The sequence below is a fragment of the Solanum lycopersicum genome, chromosome 3, assembly GCF_036512215.1.
Source record: "Solanum lycopersicum chromosome 3, SLM_r2.1".
NCBI lineage: Eukaryota > Viridiplantae > Streptophyta > Magnoliopsida > Solanales > Solanaceae > Solanum > Solanum lycopersicum.
In genome coordinates this window covers 13,167,875-13,187,996 of record NC_090802.1, presented here as the reverse complement: position 1 = coordinate 13,187,996, position 20,122 = coordinate 13,167,875, and the positions used below count along the sequence as shown (strand labels likewise).

Here is a 20,122-nt window from a genome sequence, read left to right as displayed (position 1 = left end):
ATGCCATCTAGATGTACATTGGCATTATTTTAAAGAACTTTCATGTAATTTAACAAGACATGCCAAGCTGTTATGTTATTTTTTGGCTTACAATGTAAGAGTTGTGAATTAAAATTGAATTTAAGGTATATACATTGTTAGATTTAATACATGATATAGAAAGTTAAACTTGTAATTATCTTATATGTATATAGATACGTTCAAAATTAAGCTTTGTTCATCAACTAAATGTAAATTATATATATATATATATATATATATATATATATTAAGCTCGATCAACTAAAATCTTATAATCAGTAGTATACTACTAGCACGTTGCTTGTGTCACATGTAAGTGCCAACTAGTCCTTTGTTTTTTCTTGATGCCATTTTCCATGACTTATTTTTTATAAGCTTAACTTCTTATGCTTCAACTCCCATCTTTGGTTTCACTTTCAATCTAGCTCCAAGCAAATGGAGTTCCCTTGTGGGAAAAAGTTGTCCAATAATGCATCTCAAAGAACTCCAAAAGTATTCATACTTCTAGCTTTAACATTAATTATTCTAGGTATTATCCCTCTTCACTATACTTCTAAGTGGTATAATGCTACAAATTTATCAAATCATGAGTCAGAAAAATCATCCACATATCATATTGAAGATATGGAGATAAAGATTATGGATGATGAAGCATGTGATATTTCGATCGGAGAGTGGATTCCAAATCCTGATGGACCATATTATACAAACACCACTTGTTGGGCGATCCACGAACACCAAAATTGCATGAAATATGGAAGGCCTGATATCGATTTCTTAAAATGGAGGTATGTTGGAAATTCGATAAGTAATTTTAATGTATTCTCTTGCAAAAATTTATGAATTCGATTTTATATATTATTAATAGATGGAAGCCTAAGGGATGTGAGTTGCCAATTTTCAACCCATTTCAATTCTTGGATATGATGAGAAACAAGTCATTAGCATTTGTTGGAGATTCCGTTGGAAGAAACCAAATGCAATCTTTAATATGTCTCTTGTCCCGGGTACCTATTTTCCTCTTCATACTTCTTTCATATTGTTTCATTGCCTATACCGCAACGTTCTTTTAGTTTTATACGGGTCTAAATACAATGTAAAAGATGTAAAATGAATAACAATTATTAATTTTATAAAATAATAATAAATCAAAAAAAGTTAATAAATTGTATTGATAATATAAAAAAACTTTTATATACGTTTTCTATATCTGATTTAAAATATTTTTATACAATATGTGCATATTTATTATTAACTATACCTAAAGAAAACATGAAATTAGCTATAAAATGTGTATGGCTGCCCCTAAATAACATTGACATAAATTTTATTGTTTTAAGTATGAAATTTTATTTCTCCCTAAATTTTTATTATTGCCACCAATGGATTTTGGATTAGAAAATTGGATGTAAATTTAACTTTTTATGCTTACCTTGGGTTGCGTGCACACATGTTGTACTGTATTATTGAATAGGCTGGGTTTGGTCTAACAAAAGTAGATGTATTTCAAAGTTTAGGTAATATTCTGTTGAATGCACCAACAAGTTTTGGACCCCAAGCTTGAACTGTTTTTTAGTTTTTAGTTTTCTTGTGAATACGAAATTAACAAAGTTTTGGACTTGAAGCTTCAACTATTTTTTAATTTTTAGTTTCCTTGTGAATACGAAATTAACAAAATTTTGGACTTGAAGCTTCAACTGTTTTTTAGTTTTTCGTTTCCTTGTGAATACGAAATTAACAATCATTTCCTTATTCTCAAAATAGTTTATTTAGGAGGTATTTGGTTATGCAATTTAGATAATCTCAATTCGTGGATTAGAATTATCTCTAGCAATACCATTATTACACTCAAACTTCAAATCATTTATTTTGTTTAAATAATAATTTAAATCATAATTTAGATTTTTGGTCGTTACTAGAACAAAATTATTAATTTTTTTCTCATAAATATATACACACCCAACCATTAATTTGGTATTCGCGAACAACTATGCACTCTAATTTTGAGTGTGCACAAATAGACACTTAAATTTATATATAATTAAACAAGTAAACACACGTATCATTTATGACATAATAGACGTAGGTTGTCACTAAGACACAAAACTGTCATGTACGGGGTCATGTAGGATGAATATGTCTATTTATTTAATTTTATATGAATTTAAGTGTCGACTAGTGCACACATTAGCATAACCACAGTCACCCAAGGGTGTCTATCTGAAAGTTACGTTATATGTACGTGTCAAATTCTACATTTAAAGGATATATATTCAAAGTTGAACACGTGGACAAAAGCTATGCTTCTAACGTAGTTATAATGAGTGTCCATTTGAATGAAGGAGTTTCAAGTTACAACCCCAAATATCACAATATTTTTATTTTATTTTGACAATCACATACTACTTTTCTTGAACACTCTTGATAAAATTTCAGAGACCGTCATTATATGCACATCTAAAATTAAATATCATAATTAATCGCTAATTCAAAATCATATTTATATATAATTTGAACAATTATTAGGTGTCCTCTGTGAGTAAATTCGAGGGTTTAAATTCTATGCTTGTCATGTTATTTTCATCTTTCTTTTTCTAGAACTTCGTTTAGGGGTACTTTTTCCTTTTTCTTTCCTTTTCTTTTTTTGATTTATATATTCATTAGAAAAATCCCAATATTAACAGAATGAATTTTTTATTCTATTTTTATCATTATAATTATATCAAATATCTACATTTAAAATTAAAACTAACTTGCAGCGAACGATGTAGCATATTGTCAATTGCTTAACTAATTCTAATAATTTTTTAGAATTTCACTGGGTGATAGATATTATAAAATTAGACCACTATGATAAAAAAATCATTTTATAATAATTCAAATCTTAAATCCCTCTCAGCTAATAAGTTAAATTAGAATTGAAGGTATAGAGTCACTTGACAAAATCTGAAAGAGTCCAAAGTGACAGCGTGGGTTCCTAGCTAACATTATTATGCCCTCAGTAATATATATAATATAAAGAAATACAGAGGATAACTGTCCCTTTTGCACAGATTTGTTGATTAAATAATTGATCACCGAAGTCCAAAAAAATGGATGTTTATCTTTTCCCCTATTTAAAAATAAGTAGATATTTTATTATTTTAAAAATATCAAGTTAAAGAATAAGCAAGATTCCCCGTATATAAGATATCGATACTTTTTTTTTTCTCCTTTTCTTGTCCAGGCTGCTAAACATCACATGTGCTATTTCATGTGTCCCCTAAATAAAATATTCGTTTCAGTAGAGAAAATTATATTTATTTCATGAATTATAAATTAAAAGGAAGGGATCGTCAAGGATCACCTATGTAATTGATTTTTAAATGAAATACTTTTATGTGGTAAAAGATTCATAAAATTATGATGACCTTGGATAAAATGCAAAATTAATTAATAAATTATTTTTAAATTAACTTATAAATACTCATAATATAACAAAAATTTATGTTGGAATCTGTGTTTTATTACTGTTTTGATTTGATTGGCATAAGTTAGCCTAAAATGACACCTCCAATAATAATAATAGAATGTCATAAATATATTCGAATGGAGAGAGAATATATAAAAAGTAATGAGTAAAATATAATAGATAGTGAAAATAAATAAAACAATAGTTTAAATAAAATTGAATTATAAGATAATGCAAGCATAAAAAAATAATAGCGGTAAGAAAACAAATGGATTCTCCAAACTAGAAATTCATTCCCTCACGGGGAATGAAAGAAAATACTCTACTATAGACTACTACTTTAATTCTCACTCTCCTTACTTTCTTATTTAATGTCATATTCCTAGCAAGGTAGAAATATGTCACGTGTGATGTTTTCTTTTTATTTTTTCGTGTGTAGGCAGTATATCCAATTGATGAATCTATTAGTCTAGATGAAAATTTTAAAAGATGGAAATATGTTGATTACAATTTTACCCTTGCAACATATTGGTCACCATTCTTGGTAAAAATGAAAGAAGCAGATGCTGATGGTCCAACAAAAACTGGTCTATTCAACCTTTATCTAGATGAAGCTGATGAGAAATGGTTAAGTCGAATTGAAGAATTTGACTATGTCATCTTCAATGGTGGCCATTGGTTTACTAGATGCAGTGTTTACTATGAGAACAACCAACTAGTTGGCTGCAGGTACGATTAATTTCACTTATGATCACTAAACATTAGTTAGTGTTTTGTGACTTTGTTGTTATAGTTGGTAAAGTTTAGTGACTATACGTGAAACTAACGTATTGTTGCAGGTATTGTGGACTTCCAAATGTTACAGACCTCCCATCAACTTATGGGTACCAGAGAGCAATTAGGACTGTTTTGAGAAGCATGAACAAGTTGGAAAATTTTAAGGGCATAACTTTTGTTAGGACATTTGCACCATCTCATTTTGAAGGTGGAGAATGGAATAAAGGTGGTAATTGTGTGAGGAGAAAGCCATTTAGAAGCAATGAAACATCTTTAGAGGGGTTAAACTTGGAGTTGTATACAATTCAAGTTGAAGAATTTAAGGCAGCAGAGAAGGAAGGGAAGAAAAAGGGGAAAAGGTTTAGATTATTGGATACAACACAAGCAATGTTGTTGAGACCAGATGGTCATCCAAGTAGATATGGGCATTGGCCAAATGAGAATGTTGTTTTGTATAATGATTGTGTGCATTGGTGTTTGCCTGGTCCTATTGATTCTTGGAGCGATTTTTTGCTTCATATGTTGATGTTTGAGGGAAGGAGATCTCATGAAGAAAAACTTCAGTTTATGAAACAGTATAGCTAAGAGTTAAGTTCAACCAAACATTTTTTTTTAATTTAAAGAAAAAATTGTAATCCTTATTATTACTTTTATTGAAAGGAAATGAGCTTGATAAAAATACTGTTATAGTGAGAATTTGTATAATTGTTTCAACTTGCTTGAGATTGAGGCAGGATGCTTCACCATAGAATAAATCAATCCAGTTCTTTTCCAGTGGCACTCGTTTGGCCTCTCGGACAAACAAGGGTGTGGTGAGAAGGAAAATTACATGGATTGATTCACTGAATAGTGCTTGCAATTTAGAAGACAGCGACGTTGTGTATGTTCAAACATTTCTACTCTGGAATTACACCATATACATGTTTTAACCGTCAAGTAAAAATCTACATCATTGTATTTTGGGATGTATGTAGGGATTTTTACACTGAATAGATTAAGAAAATTTATCAAGGGAACACTACTCTGCTCAAATCTAGAATGAAATCTAAAATGTACACAACGAAAGCTGACCTGAGCAACATAAGCTTGTGCAAATTCTCCAGTCTGCAAGGCTATTGACGAGGATCAACGATATAATCTGAAGAAACACATCCCCTATCAATGTTGCTTCTTGGATACCTATTCCGAGTCACATTCATATCTGCATTGCTTGCTTCGAGCGTCCTCCAAAGACCATTTAATTTCTCTAATTTCATCTCCTTTAGATGGCCTTCATGAACGAGGTTCTCTGCTTGGGCCTAAAGTAGATGAAAAAACTGTTAGAACAAATGAACAAGAATGATAAAATTACAAGGAATACAAAATAAAACTTGCTTGGCTTAGAGGCACGTTAATACGTTTCTTGAAGATAGTTGGAGTCTCTCCCACGAGCAATCAGAAGAATAAATAACAACTCTATCTTCGGGATTTAACTAAGCCACAAAACAAGTAGCATTCAAGAATGTTGCTCTTCTATTCTTGAATTGGTGATTTCACCTTTTGATCAATGTCTCACAAGTGTTTTACAGAGAAAGTATTTTTGCTTGAATACTTATCTTTTTCAACCAAAGGAAACTCAATTTATAGGATAAAAATTTTTGCAAGAAAAGATTTTTAATTAATAGAATTTATTCGGTTCATGAATTGGAAACAAAAAATTTATCTTTCAAAAATTCATAACGTAGAATTAAAAAAAAAAAATCCTTGCAAAGGTTTATAACAAAGAATTAAATAAATGAATGTTACAACTCACATTCATGTATTTGTTATTTCAAAACGGATGAATTTGTTTCAAAATTAATTGAAACACTAACTCTTACAATCCCCCACTTGTTTCAAGAAATTTTATCTTTAAAAAATCCAAAAAATATTTTGAGACATTAATCTAGCAACATGCATCAATAATGGTGTCTTTTGGACTTGAACCATTAGCTAGTGAAGGTTTTTCTAAATCATTGACTACTTAGTGAACAAATCTTGAACTAAGTGTATCATTGAATGAAGTTAGAAAAATACTCCACACATATCACTATGTTCCGGTGAAAATCGAAATCCTTTGACACCTTACGGTCATGTTTCCTAAGTTCTTTTTAGCCAAGTGCTTTAAGATTTCCTGTTAAAATCTTATTGAAGCGGCCTCCACTTCGCACTTAGTGCGGTGAATTCATCAAGAGTAACTTTACATACTCCGACCAAATAGTCTATGAACTTCATTAAGAGAAATTAATCTCATCCTCCTTTACACAAAGTATCGGTAAATCTATCAAGAGTATTCCTACACACTCCAATCGAAATCGATATATAGACTTATTAAGAGATATAATCTCATCCTTCTCTTCAGCAGGAATATCGAGAAAAAAAATTATCAAGAGTTTTCTTACTAACTCCAACCGAGATCGGCCTTATAAATTTATGAAGAGAAAAGAATCTCAATCATGCACATCTACTTATTTCATTTTATTTTGAAAATGAGAATTTTATTGATGTGCTTCACAATTGTAACTTTACTTGTTTTTCCCTTTGAACCCAAGATTACATCATTAGGTAGGGTTACCATAAAGTACAATTAATTTAAATGGGCTTTATTCCTATCCCATTACAAGTTTTCACCACTAAATCTTTGTCTAACACTTTAAACAAAGGATCCGCTAAATTAAATCTGGACTTCACATATTGAAGCGGTATCACGCCTTCCTCCAATAATCTCCTGACATGATTATGTTTGAGACGAACTTGTCTCGACTTGCCATTATAGCAGTCACTTGAAGCCCGAAATATAACAGCTTGATTATCATAATAGATAGTTAAAGGTGTTATTGACTTACTCCATAAAGGAATATCTATCAGCATTGATCGCAACCAGTCAACTTCTTCTCCAGCAGAAGACAACTATAAATTCTGACTCCATGGTTGAATGAGTAATACATGTTTGCTTCTTCGATTTCCAAGAGATCGCTGCTCCAGCCAAAGTGAAAATCCAAGCAGTAATAGATTTAGAGTCATTCGGATCAGAATTCCAAGTAGCATCACTATAGCCTTCAAGAACAATGGGAAATGTAGAATAATGCAGGTCAACATTAATTGTACCCTTGAGGTGTCTTAAAACATGAATTAAGGCATTCCAATGTTCAACTCCGGGATTACTAGTAAACTTGCTCAAAGTTCCTACTGCGTAACCAATATCCGGCCTGGTACAATGCATGGCATACATAAGACTCCCAACAATCTGAGAATATGTCAGCTGATCGAGAACATCACTAGAGTTCCGCATTAGTTTGATGCTAGGATCAAATGGTGTAGGAGCAGGTTTGTCATCAAAGTGACCAAACCTCTTTAGAACTTTTTCAATATAACTTGATTGAGTAAGAGTCAAGTCATTTGCTGATCTTATAATTTTAATACCCAGAATTACATCAGCTTCTCCAAGATCTTTCATTTCAAATTGAGAAGCTAGAAAATTTTTTGTTTCTTTGACTCTTTCAATATCAGTTCCAAAGATCAACATATCATCTACATAAAGACATATTATAACATCAGGTTTTTCTTGAAATTTGCTAAATATACAAATATCACCACCATTGATTGAGTAGCCATTAGAAATCATTACTCTTCTAAATTTCTCATTCCATTTTTTTGGAGCTTGTTTTAATCCATAAAGAGATTTAAGAAGCTTACAAACTTTGTGTTCTTGACCAGGAACGACAAATCCTTCTAGTTGTTTCATGTAAACCTCTTCATCTACATCTCTATTCAGAAATGCAGTCTTCACATCCATTTGATGTATTACTAGGCTATGAATTGCGACTAAAGCCTTTTTCCACCAAACGAGCTTTGTACTTATCTAAGGTTCCTTATCAGATTTTAATTTCTTTCTAAAGATCCATCTACAACCAATAGCTTACATCCAAGAGGAAGGTCTGATAAAATTCATGTATTGTTTGACATAATGGAGTGCATTTCATCATCAATAGCTTCACGCCAGATAGGAGCATCATGTGAAGACATTGCTTCAGCATAATTTTCAGCATCCCTTTCAACTAAATAGACTTGAAAATTTGGTCCAAATTCTCTTGGTTTGGCTGATCTTTCACTACGTCTTGGTTGACTTTCTTCCGAAGGTTCAACTATTTTTCTTTTAAGAGTAGATATAGAAGAACTTGTATTTTGTTTAAAAGACTCTTTTTTCTTAAGAAATATATGCTCAAAAAAGTTAGCATGCAACGATTCAATTATTGTGTGGGGGCTTGGAGTCTCAAGATTCAAAAATCTATAAGCCCTACTGGTTTGTGAATAACCAATAAATACATAATCTACTCCTCTATATCCAATCTTAGTCAATTGTTGATTTGGTAATCTAACATGAGCCAAACAACCCCATACTTTAAAATAATTTATATTTGGCTTGCGATTCTTCCAAAGTTCATATGGAGATGAATCATGTTTCTTGGAATGAATTCGATTCAAAATATGACATGCAGAAAATAAGGCTTCAGTCCACAAATTTTCAGTGATACCAGATCCATAAAGCATAGAGTTAACCATTTCAATGAGAGTTCTATTTATTCTTTCTGCTACACCATTTTGTTGTGGTGTATAAGACATAGTCAATTGTTTCTCAATGCCTTCTTTTTCACAAAAATCAATAAAAATTGATTTTAAATATTCTCCACCTCTATCAGATCTAATTGATTTAATCTTCAAACTCAATTTATTTTCAACTTCTACTTTATATGTTTTAAAAGTCTCAAATGCCTCATCTTTTGTTTTTAATGGAAAGACATATGTATACCTTGAGTAATCGTCAATGAAAGTGATAAAATATCTCTTTCCATGATGTGATAAACAATCCATCTCACAAATATCAGTGTGGATTAATTCCAAAAGTGTGGATATCCTTTCAACAGACTTAAAAGGTTTCTTTGTTATTTTACATTTACTACAAGTAATACACTTAGCAACATGATACACTTAGCAACATGATCCTTTCCACAATCTTTAATTAATCCATTTTTCATCATAAGTTGAATAGATCTAAAATTCACATGACCAAGACGTTCATGCCATAAATCTAAAGACTCCACAATATAAGTAGAAATATTTTCATTTTCAATATTGAGTTTGAACATGTCATTTGTAGCATAACCTTTTCCAACAAGCATGCCTTGTTTAGGCAAAATAAATTTATCTGCCTCAAAATCATTTTAAAATCATGCTTCGAAAGAAGCGTACCTGACACCAAGTTCTTTCGAATATCAGGAACATGCAATACGTCTATCAATGTGACCATCTTTCCGGAAGTGAATTTTAGTTCAACAGTTCCCTTTCCCACAACCTTAGCAGAGGATGAGTTTCCCATATGCAAAACTTTATCGCCCCCACTAATTCATATGTCGTGAAAGAATTTTGATTACCTGATATATGACGAGTTGCACCAGTGTCTATCCACCATTCCACTTGATCTCCCGCTACAAATGCTTCTGTGACCATTGCCACCAGTTCATTTTTTGTATTGTTATTTGCCTTTTCTTTCTTATTTTCAGCTTTAAGAGTTTTACAATCACGTGCATAATGACCAATTTTATGACAATGATAACATTCAATCAACTTAGAATTAAAATTAATACGCTTGAAATTTTCTCTTTTTTGCCTTCAAAAATTTATTATTGGCAGGTTCTCTCTTGATCTTTTCTTCAACAACATGAGCTTTCATGATGGGCTCCCTCAAGATGTTATTGTCGCGGTATCGTGTCTCTTATTCAATTTGCAAGTGTTGCAATAATTGTTCAAGAGTCAAATCTTCCTTCTTGTGTAAGAGTTTGCTTCTGTACTCTTTCCAAGATGGAGGAGTTTGAGCCAGTCGCACCAACATGAAAGTTTTCATCAAGAGCAATTCCAGTTATAACAATTTTATTTGCTATAAGTTGAAATTCTTGTACTTGTTCAGTGATTGATTGTCATCAACCATTTTGAACTCCATATAATTTGAAACAAGAAATTTCTTTGAACTCGCCTCTTCTGCTAAATGAATAGCTTTAAGAGTATCCCAAATCTTCTTAGCAAATTTACATTTAATATAATATTGATCATAATATTTATTGGACATTCCTCAAAGAATATAATTCTTGCATAAGTAATCATCATCTTGCCATTTGGCAATTTGTTCTTTAATCAAAGTAGCCTCGTCCGTTGCTACCTCAGAACTAGGAGCCTCATGACAAGGTTTCTCAAGAACATACGCTAACTTTAATCGTCTTAAAAAGAATTCCATCTTTCCACGCTATCTAGAAAAGTCTTTTCCATCAAATATTTCAAAATTAGGATTAGGCAAAGATGGAAAATTGTTCATTATTGATGTGGATGTCATAGAGACAACTATCTTCAAGAAATTATGAAAACAGGACACATATGCCCTGGATTACCTAGTGAGATAGTAAACACAAATGAAGAAACAACAGAAAAAGAAATAATTATAGGAGGAATACCCTTAGTAATACCATTTAAAATATACCAAGGAAACCATAATATTACATTAGGAATAAAATGGCTAGAAAAAGTTAAACCGTACAACATAGAAAATGAACAATTAACAATAACATGTCAACATAAGAAAATAATTATAAAAAGAACAAAATGATTAATGAAAATATTTATACTTGCAAAAATTATTGTAGAAGGATATCACAACAGATATTATACTCCTATGATAGATACAGGAGCAGAAGCGAATATATGTAAATATAACTGCTTACCAGAAGATAAATGGGAAAAATTAAAAACATCTATGGTAGTAACATCATTTAATAACGAAGGTAGTATGATTAAACATAAAGAAAAAAATATAAAAATACAAATATGAGATAAAATACTAACAATAGAAGAAATGTATAATTTTGAATTTACCACAAAAGATATGTTATTAGGAATGCCATTTTTAGATAAATTTTATCCACATATAATAACAAAGACACATTGGTGGTTTATCACACCATGCGGAAACAAAATAGGAGCAAAAAGAGTAAATAATAAACAACGAAAACCTATGGAATGGATAAAAGGAAGTGAAAAAATAAACCAAGAAATGGCAAAATATAAATAAGAAACAAATATCACAATTAGAAATAATTATATTTACAATAGACAAAGTTAAAATAATTAATGAACAACTAGAACAATTATACAGTGAAAATTCATTACAAGGATGGGAAAAACATAAGACAAAAGTAAAAATTGAATTAATAGATGAAAATAGTATAATAACACAGAAACCATTAAAAAAAAACTTTGATGATTTAAAAGAATTTAAAATACATATAGATGAATTATTAGAAAATAATTACATACAAGAAAGCAATAGTAAACATACAAGTCCAGCATTTATAGTTATAAAACATAGTGAACATAAAAGAGGTAAAAGTAGAATGATCATAGATTATCGTAATCTAAATGCTAAAACTAAAACATACAATTATCCAATACCAAACAAAATACTAAAAATAAGACAAATACAAGGATATAATTATTTTAGTAAATTTGACTGTAAATCAGGATTTTACCACATAAAATTAGAAAAAGAATCTAAACAATTAACAGCATTCACAGTACCGCAAGGATTCTATGAATGGAATGTATTACCATTTGGATATAAAAATGCACCAGGTAGATACCAATATTTTATGGATAACTGTTTTAGCCAGTTAGAAAATTGTGTTGTATATATATATGATATATTACTATACTCTAAAAAACAAGATGAACATATAAGATTATTAGAAAAATTTATACATATAATTAAACATTCAGGTATAAGTTTAAGTAAAAGTAAATCAGAAATTATGAAACCACAGATAGAATTTCTAGGAATACAAATAGATAAAAATGGAATAAAAATGCAAACTCATATAGTACAAAAAATAATTACTATTGATGAAAATATAGATACAAAAAAGAAATTACAATCATTTTTAGGATTAGTAAACCAAGTAAGAGAATACATACCAAAACTAGCAGAACATTTAAAACCACTATACAAAAAACTCAAAAAAGATGTTGAATATCATTTTGACAACAAAGACAAAGAACACATAAAAAATATCAAAAAATTATGCAAAAAATTACCAAAACTATATTTTCCTGATGAAAGTAAAACATTTACATATATAATTGAAACAGATTCAAGTGACCACTGTTATGGAGGAGTACTAAAATATAAATATAACAAAGAAAAGATAGAACACCATTGCAGGTATTGCTCAGGATCATATACTGAAGCACAAGCAAAATGGGAAATAAATAGAAAAGAATTATTTGCATTATATAATGTTTGTTAGCATTTGAATCATATATAGTTTACAATAAATTTATTGTAAGAACGGATAACACACAGGTAAAGAGGTGGATAACCAAAAAGATAGATGATTCAGTTACAACAAAAGAAATAAGAAGATTGATATTAAATATATTGAATTTTACATTTACAATTGAGATTATTAAAACTGACGAAAATCTCATTGTAGACTACCTCTCAAGAGAAAGATACAATGAAAGACCTATTGGCTATAATGACAAATCTATGCCAAAAAATAGAAAAGATAGAAGCAGATGTACAAGATCTGAAAGGAAAAACTAACAGTCAGCAGCATGACTATAAACATGCGGAGCTACGTCGTTCGGCGGACGGTAAACAGCCAGAACTAGAAGGAGACGATGGGAAACTCCAAAAAACCCATAACAAAGTTTGTTTAAATACAGCTGCAGGTACGAGCAAAAAAGATAGTGAGAAACCAAAAAATACAAATTTAGAACAAATGAACAAGAATGATAAAATTACAAGGAATACAAAATAAAACTTGCTTGACTTAGAGGCACGTTAATACGTTTCTTGAAGATAGTTGGAGTCTCTCCCACAAGCAATCAGAAGAATAAATAGCAACTCTATCTTCGGGATTCAACTAAGCCACAAAACAAGTAGCATTCAAGAATGTTGCTCTTCTATTCTTGAATTGGTGATTTCACCTTTTGATCAATATCTCACAAGTGTTTTCAAGGGAAAGTATTTTTGCTTGAATGCTTATCTTTTTCAACCAAAGGAAACTCAATTTATAGGATAAAAAGTTTTGCAAGAAAAGATTTTTAATTAATAGAATTTATTAGGTTCATGAATTGAAAACAAAAAATTTATCTTTCAAAAATCCATAACGTAGAATAAAAAAAAAACTTCTTGCAAATGTTTATAACAAAGAATTAAATAAATGAATGTTACAACTCACATTCATGTATTTGTTATTTCAAAACGGATGAATTTGTTTCAAGATTAATTGAAACACTAACTCTTACAAAAACAAAAGAAATTAGAGAGCCCAAAGGTTAAAGATATAGTATAACACAATGTCAACACAAGCGGAACTAGGATTTTAAATAAATGGACTCAATCTAAAGTAAACTCATTGTACTTTTGAAATTATGCGTTCAAACAAACAAATTGAAACATAGGGAGTATATATGGGTTTCGTGTCAAAAGTACAATTTCCAAAATCCATTGCGCAAAAGGCTGCACTGCAGCCTCTGAATACTGAATAATTTTTCAAAATCATTAACCTGTTTTGCAGCAAGTTGCTCTATTAGGCTATGAAGCTGCTTATCCTACAGTTTCTCTCGCTAGGCTGAAGAAATAACATGACAAGATCAGACTTTAGGCATGCCATGCTATAAAATGTCAATATATAAAAATGAAAAATATCAAATATGCGATTAACAGATCTACTCCCCTGAATTTCTAAGTAGTTTACCATTATTTATTCTGAATCAGGTGCAATGCATTTAAGGCATGGAAAAGAAGAAACGTGATAGAAACTGGTTCCTTAATAAGCAAGGGAAAGAGATTTAAGACAACAAAATATATCATATGGTCTGGACCACACAGTAGGAGTTTATGATCATTATCCATAATAATGTTTACTAATATATGTTATTATTTAGGTACCTGGGGAAGGTTGCTTGAGTGCATAATCTTGCACTTCTGCCCATTTTTCCTCCAGGTTTTGAACAGCTCCTTCCATAGTTATCTAATTAAAAATGATCGGCAGAAGCAGATAAAAGAACGAAAAGTAATTTACATTGGCTATTATGATGCAAAGTGAGATAAGCTAAGCTACACACCCATTCCTTCTTCTTCACCTCTGATTTCCCCAGCAGCGCAGAATGTGCAAATTCCTTATCTTCTTGATCCTCACCATTATTTTTAATCAAATATTTCACAGACTCACTGGGGCTGCAGCCTGTGCTTGTTCTAACTCTGACTTTATGTTTTCTTCCATTAAGTCCTTCCCTGTAAATTGCATAATGTTCCAGAAATGTTGAACAATGAATGCCCCAGAAACAAAATTGATTGCATATAAAGGAATCAGTGGACAGGATGAAGGTGAAAATATAATCAGTAATAGCTTGAGTCATTTAATTGAGGTAATAACATAACTTATCCTGTGCCGAGGGTTTACTGGAAACAGTAGGGGTATGGTCTGTGTACATCTTACCTCCCCAAACACCATTTGAGGGATTACACTAGGTATGTTGTTGTAAAATAACTTATCGTACAAGTACAAAAGTAAAAGAATTTGTACTAATCTTTTCTATTACTTAAATAACTAAAAATAGGGCTCATCTGCTGGGAAATCCAGCGCTAACATTAGTGTATGACTGCACCAGATAGTGGGAAAGAAAGTCAGTTCTTAGTTAAGAGGGATAGGGAGATATAGAGACAGAGAGTCTTTGCATGAAGTTTTTTCTAGGGCCTAAGGGTGCTAAAATTTGAACATGGCATGAAATATGGTTCCTGGTTTTACAAAGAAATTCACATTAACAGTTATTTTTTGCGAGTACTTGTCGGAGAAGTTCTCCTGCCCTCTAACAGTTGGACATGCAATCAGATGACAAAGCAGTAGATAAACGATGCCTATTCTTTTTTATAAATCATAAAAGGATCCTCTCGAGAAAGTTATGAGTCATGAGTTATGACTAACCTGCAACTTGGTGCGTAGAAGGTCAGCTTCCTGTGACTTCTCCTGAATCCTATTCTCATAATCTGAGATAGTCTTCTCGTACTCAACATTTTCTTCTTGCAGAGTAATTTCTCTTAATTGTGCCTGCCACCAAGTTAGACCAAATATTGTACTTCAAATTCAAAGCTCTAAATGCATATTCAAGTGAATGTAAAAAATACCATCACCAAAATCCTTAATATTACTTTAGCCAAAGAATTGAAAATCTCTTAATCTCATCAAAAATATTAATCGATAATGTACACAACATTAGAATTCATAGAAAAGAAATAATTAAGCAGTGTATATTTCCAGAGAACAATCAAAAGTTTCACACTACTAAGTATTAAAACATCCCCAGGCTCACCAAATAGAGGAAATCGAAGGAGCAACGAGAAGAAGAAACTCTGATACCTATGCAGGAACTTCAGAGGACTCTTCCAGCTTGAAAGTTGTGTGTGATACATTAAGCAAAGTATTAGGCTCTATCACTAGCCAATTGGTAAGATAAACCAAATCCAATATTTCGGATTTGGGTTTGTTTGGGTTCTTCAGCCATCGATGATCTATAATGTGTTATTCATTGTTATAAAGCAATTAAGAATGTCAAACCTTCTACAGACTTGCAGCACTTGCTCTCCCAAAGAACGAAAGCCATCCTCCTAGTTTACCACATCTTAGTGCACAAGAAAATAATGCATATTTACATTATTATAATGATGGCGCCTATTTATATCAAGAATAAATTATCCCCCAAAAATGTATTGGTCCTCATCTTTTCCTTATCACAAAAAATATCTAGAATAAACACATTGCACCACAGACCGTTGAACGATTTTCAATTTAAACGATTTAGCTATTTTTGCTGACCTCGTGTACCCAGCATAATCAACATTTACAGTTTCATAGCTAAACCTATCTAACTCACCAAGAAATCCGAGAAACAGACAAAATTTCACGTAGCAGTTCAATTTATGGTAGACGACAAATTGTATCACTTGAATACAATTTTATTAGGTAACCTGACAATAATCTCTACATAACAAAGGAAGTTTGTAGCAGCAAGAACAAAGTCCCTCTATTTACCAAAAAGGGAGAACTGCGAAAGAAAAGAATCACTCAACCTTTGGTCACAAGTTTTATCCTTTTCCCCAATTCCTTTTTCTCTGAATCAGTGAAAGGTCAAACTTGGGGTTTGATACATGACCTGGACCTTCAATTACCAGTACACACTTATTTAGCAGGGTTTGTTTTTGTCATAAATCATAAATTGATCGATGAAAAAAAATCTTGACATTGATTTTGTATGATATTATTTGGATGATAAAGGACAGATAGGGTGCAATGTAGGGACACCAGAACGTGAAAGAACCATGAATATATGCCATGTCAATAATCATTAAATTCTCAATGAAATCCCAGAAGAGGTTTGGGAAAGGTAAAGTGTAAGCAGATCTTACCACTACCTCTAGAGGTAGAGATGTGTTTCAAAAAGACCCTCGGCTCAAGTGCAGCGAATTCGAGTACAAGAAAGAAGAAAATAGTGCAAAAAACATAGCAACTAATAAGGTGTCATACAAAAAAAAAGACCATGAACTATAAAATAGTGCGATTATCGAAATACAATATTCAACCCACAATGATAGATATCACAATGAAGAACTATAATAATACAGCTAGTACAACACCAAAAAGCCTAAACTTTAGAAATGTAAGACAACACTCCACAGATTCCTATCTAAGATCATGTACTTAGTGACGTCAAGTTGAGTCATGATGTAAAATGATTTATCTTAAGATCAAGAAGATCAATAGTATTCCTATTTACCCTCAGCCGTCCTCAGGCATGAATTGAAACCTCAACCTACCAATTAACGGTGAATAACCGACTAATTACCGGTGAAGGTGCTCTCAAGCTAGCCTCACTTGTCAATGATATAAATATAAATACCCAACCCATAAAGTTGAAATCTTGAATTCCCCTAAACTTGTATTAGATCAAGATAACCACATATATTCACAAAAGGGTAGTGGGTATTGTAGAACTTGAAATCTTAATCCACCCCCAGACGCATCAATCGATGAAAAGCTAAAATTAAAGTAATTAAAAGAAGAGAAAATGAGAAACCTGTTCTTTGGTGGCAGAGTGAGCATTAAGTTGGAGAGCAAGAGCGTTGTTAGAGGCGAGGGAGTGAGCGTGAAGATGAGGAAGACGTTCAGAGATGTCAGGAGGAGGGAGTCTAAGCCGTATATCTTGAATGGTTCGAGTAGGAGAAGTGGCCTTTCGATCCAAATCAAGAAGGTACAATTGTTGTTGCGGAGTAAAGATTAAAGAGATTGAATTGGGGTTGTTATCATCTTCATCATTGCTGTGTGAACCTCCTACTACATCTGCTGCCCATGCCAACAAACCCGCCATTTCTGCCTCTCTCTTTGCTTTCTTCTCAACAATGACACTAAATTCTCCTTCAACAGTACTCTAATTTGTTCATATGAAAATCATTGATATTATTTTTATGTTGAAATTCCGTTTGTATATAAAGTTTGAATTTTTTGAGTTACCATTCTTCTCATAAATATAGAAAAAACTCCCTCCACTTCCAAATTTTCTTTTTATCTAATTTAACTTGGAATTGGAATGAAGTTGAAGAAAAAAAAATGTTTAAGTCATTTACGATCCCTTACACTTAAAATTGTTAGACACCTGAACTAGACATGTATTTATTAAACACTTAAATCATTTAAATATTTTTTATCAATAAACTAAAAATATAGTGTGTGTGAAATACACACCCAATGACATGATATTTCAACTAATTAAATAACGACATACGTTATTTTGTAGTCTAAAAGAATTATTTAAAAAGTATTAAAAAATAAATGTAAAAGATTCATTTTTAAGTAGCAAAATAAAAGAAAAGAAAAAGGTTGTAACCCCACCCATCCATCCAAACCCAAAATAAGACTCAGCTTTTCCTCGGCCATACAATAAACAACACGGAAATCCATCATGTTATATTGCTTTAAACATTTTTGGTACGTATGCAATAGAAAATCAAAAGAAAAAACAGAAGGCTTGAAAATTTTATGGCTATTTTTAATGGCTTATGAAGGAGTTATCTGTCAAGTTTTCTTACACGTTATTTCTCCTCAATCTCTTAAATAATCAAAATAATTTGTAACTTTCTTCTTCGTTTCATTTTGATGCAAGAAAGACGAATTCAGTCGGAAAATTAATAAGTTCTTATCGATATTGTTAGAAAAAAATGGAGTTATATCATTTTTTTGTCCGATTTATAACAAATTTTTTAATAGAAGAACGCCTTACAGTTACATAGAATATATATTTATTTAAAGAAAAAAAATTTCAAACTTCAATCCTTTACAAATTAAAATGATGGTTATAATGGCAGCCATAGCCATGACCCATGGGCAGGTAATATGAAGGACAATGAGGCAACATTTAATAGGAGCAACGATGGAGATAAAAGAATGAAAATGTTCAGAGGAAAAAAAAAGAAAGACTAAGGATCTACGGCCGCCGGCGGTGGCAAACTGGTGTGATGAAGAACGGATAGAAAAGAGGTGAGGAAGAAGAAAGAGTTTCGTTTCCACAAAAAGGCCTCATAAAATACTCTCACGCGCCTATATGAACTGAATCACAAACATTTTGCCATGTAGGCAAAAAAATGTTTATATGGTTTGAATTCGGAAGGTTAGAGTTATTCAATAGGTAGGGGTTTTAGTTAAAGTGTCCAAATGAATTTTGCGGACAATTTTAAGCGGTCGTACATCACTTAAGAAAAAAAAAGATTTTTTAATTTTGTTGTTCAAAATTAAAGTTATGTCAAATGTACAAAAATCACCTTTAATCTTGTGATGTTAAACATGTCATGAAAAGTTAAAGTTAAAGAGTTGTCAAAAAAGCAAAAGGGACCAGTCTTTTTTAACCAGACTAAAAAGGAAATACAATCATTCTTTTTTAATCGGAGGGAGTACCTTTCTTCTCATAAATATAAAAAAAAGAAAAAAAAGGGTCAAAAATAACAAAAATATGAAGTTGTTTAATGATAATTTTTATTACTTTCGCATAGTTTAATGATATTTTTTTTATTTAAAATATTAACGATAAAGACATTTTTGAGCTGAAATATAAATGAATAACATTTTTATTCCTATCACCTTATTCTTTTTATCATCAAAATTTCTCTAATTCTTATTTAAGTTCCCACATGAAGTAAGTATAATTTATTAATTAGTTATCATAATAGGGCAAAGTGTTATTATACTAATAAATTGCATATCTCAACCGTCATTTTATAAATACATGTTTTATCGGGAAAATAATTTCGAAAGGAAGTCTGTTTTATTTTTGGAAGATATTTTCGACTTTTAGGAGTCGCCACTTAATTTTGAGAAAATTACGAAAACTCGTTTCCAAAACAACTTAAACAGGAAAAATCGTTTTTGAAAATATTTTAGGGGGTTCGGGATTCATATTAGCGTCTTAGGAAGGTGTCGACGACACCTAAGACGCTCCGTTTTAATACGGTTTTCCGGCGATTAACTATATGACTATTTTCTAATGATTTGCAAATTTTGAAGTTAAACTTAAAGTTTTATCTAGATAAATTTATAAGTTTGAAATATTTGTCGTTTTAGAATTTAATTTTAGTTTAATAAAACAGAAAAACGTTTCGACGGGGTTTGGAGTTTTCTAATCCTAAACTAAAAGGCATTCAAAGCAAGAATATAAGCAGTAGTAAAGAGAGAGAGAGAGAGAGAGAGAGAGAGAGAGATT

The 20,122-nt window shown here is 31.3% G+C and overlaps 2 protein-coding genes across 2 annotated transcripts; one reads left to right on the top strand and one right to left on the bottom strand.

Annotated features, from left to right (window-relative positions):
- Positions 1 to 270: 270 nt before the first annotated feature.
- Positions 271 to 4,928, top strand: LOC101258234 (protein trichome birefringence-like 19). Its single transcript, XM_004234647.5, has 4 exons — positions 271 to 809; positions 890 to 1,028; positions 3,912 to 4,201; positions 4,312 to 4,928. Exons 1-4 carry the CDS (start codon positions 457 to 459, stop codon positions 4,832 to 4,834), a joined length of 1,305 nt encoding a protein of 434 aa, XP_004234695.2. The 5' UTR covers positions 271 to 456; the 3' UTR covers positions 4,835 to 4,928.
- Positions 4,929 to 5,254: 326 nt separating this feature from the next.
- On the bottom strand, positions 5,255 to 17,877 carry LOC101255772 (uncharacterized). The gene is given in 7 exon segments (XM_069295715.1): positions 5,255 to 5,547; positions 13,883 to 13,947; positions 14,268 to 14,349; positions 14,444 to 14,612; positions 15,164 to 15,180; positions 15,304 to 15,426; positions 17,450 to 17,877. Coding segments are annotated over 7 exon segments (933 nt in total). The 5' UTR covers positions 17,741 to 17,877; the 3' UTR covers positions 5,255 to 5,361.
- Positions 17,878 to 20,122: the final 2,245 nt, after the last annotated feature.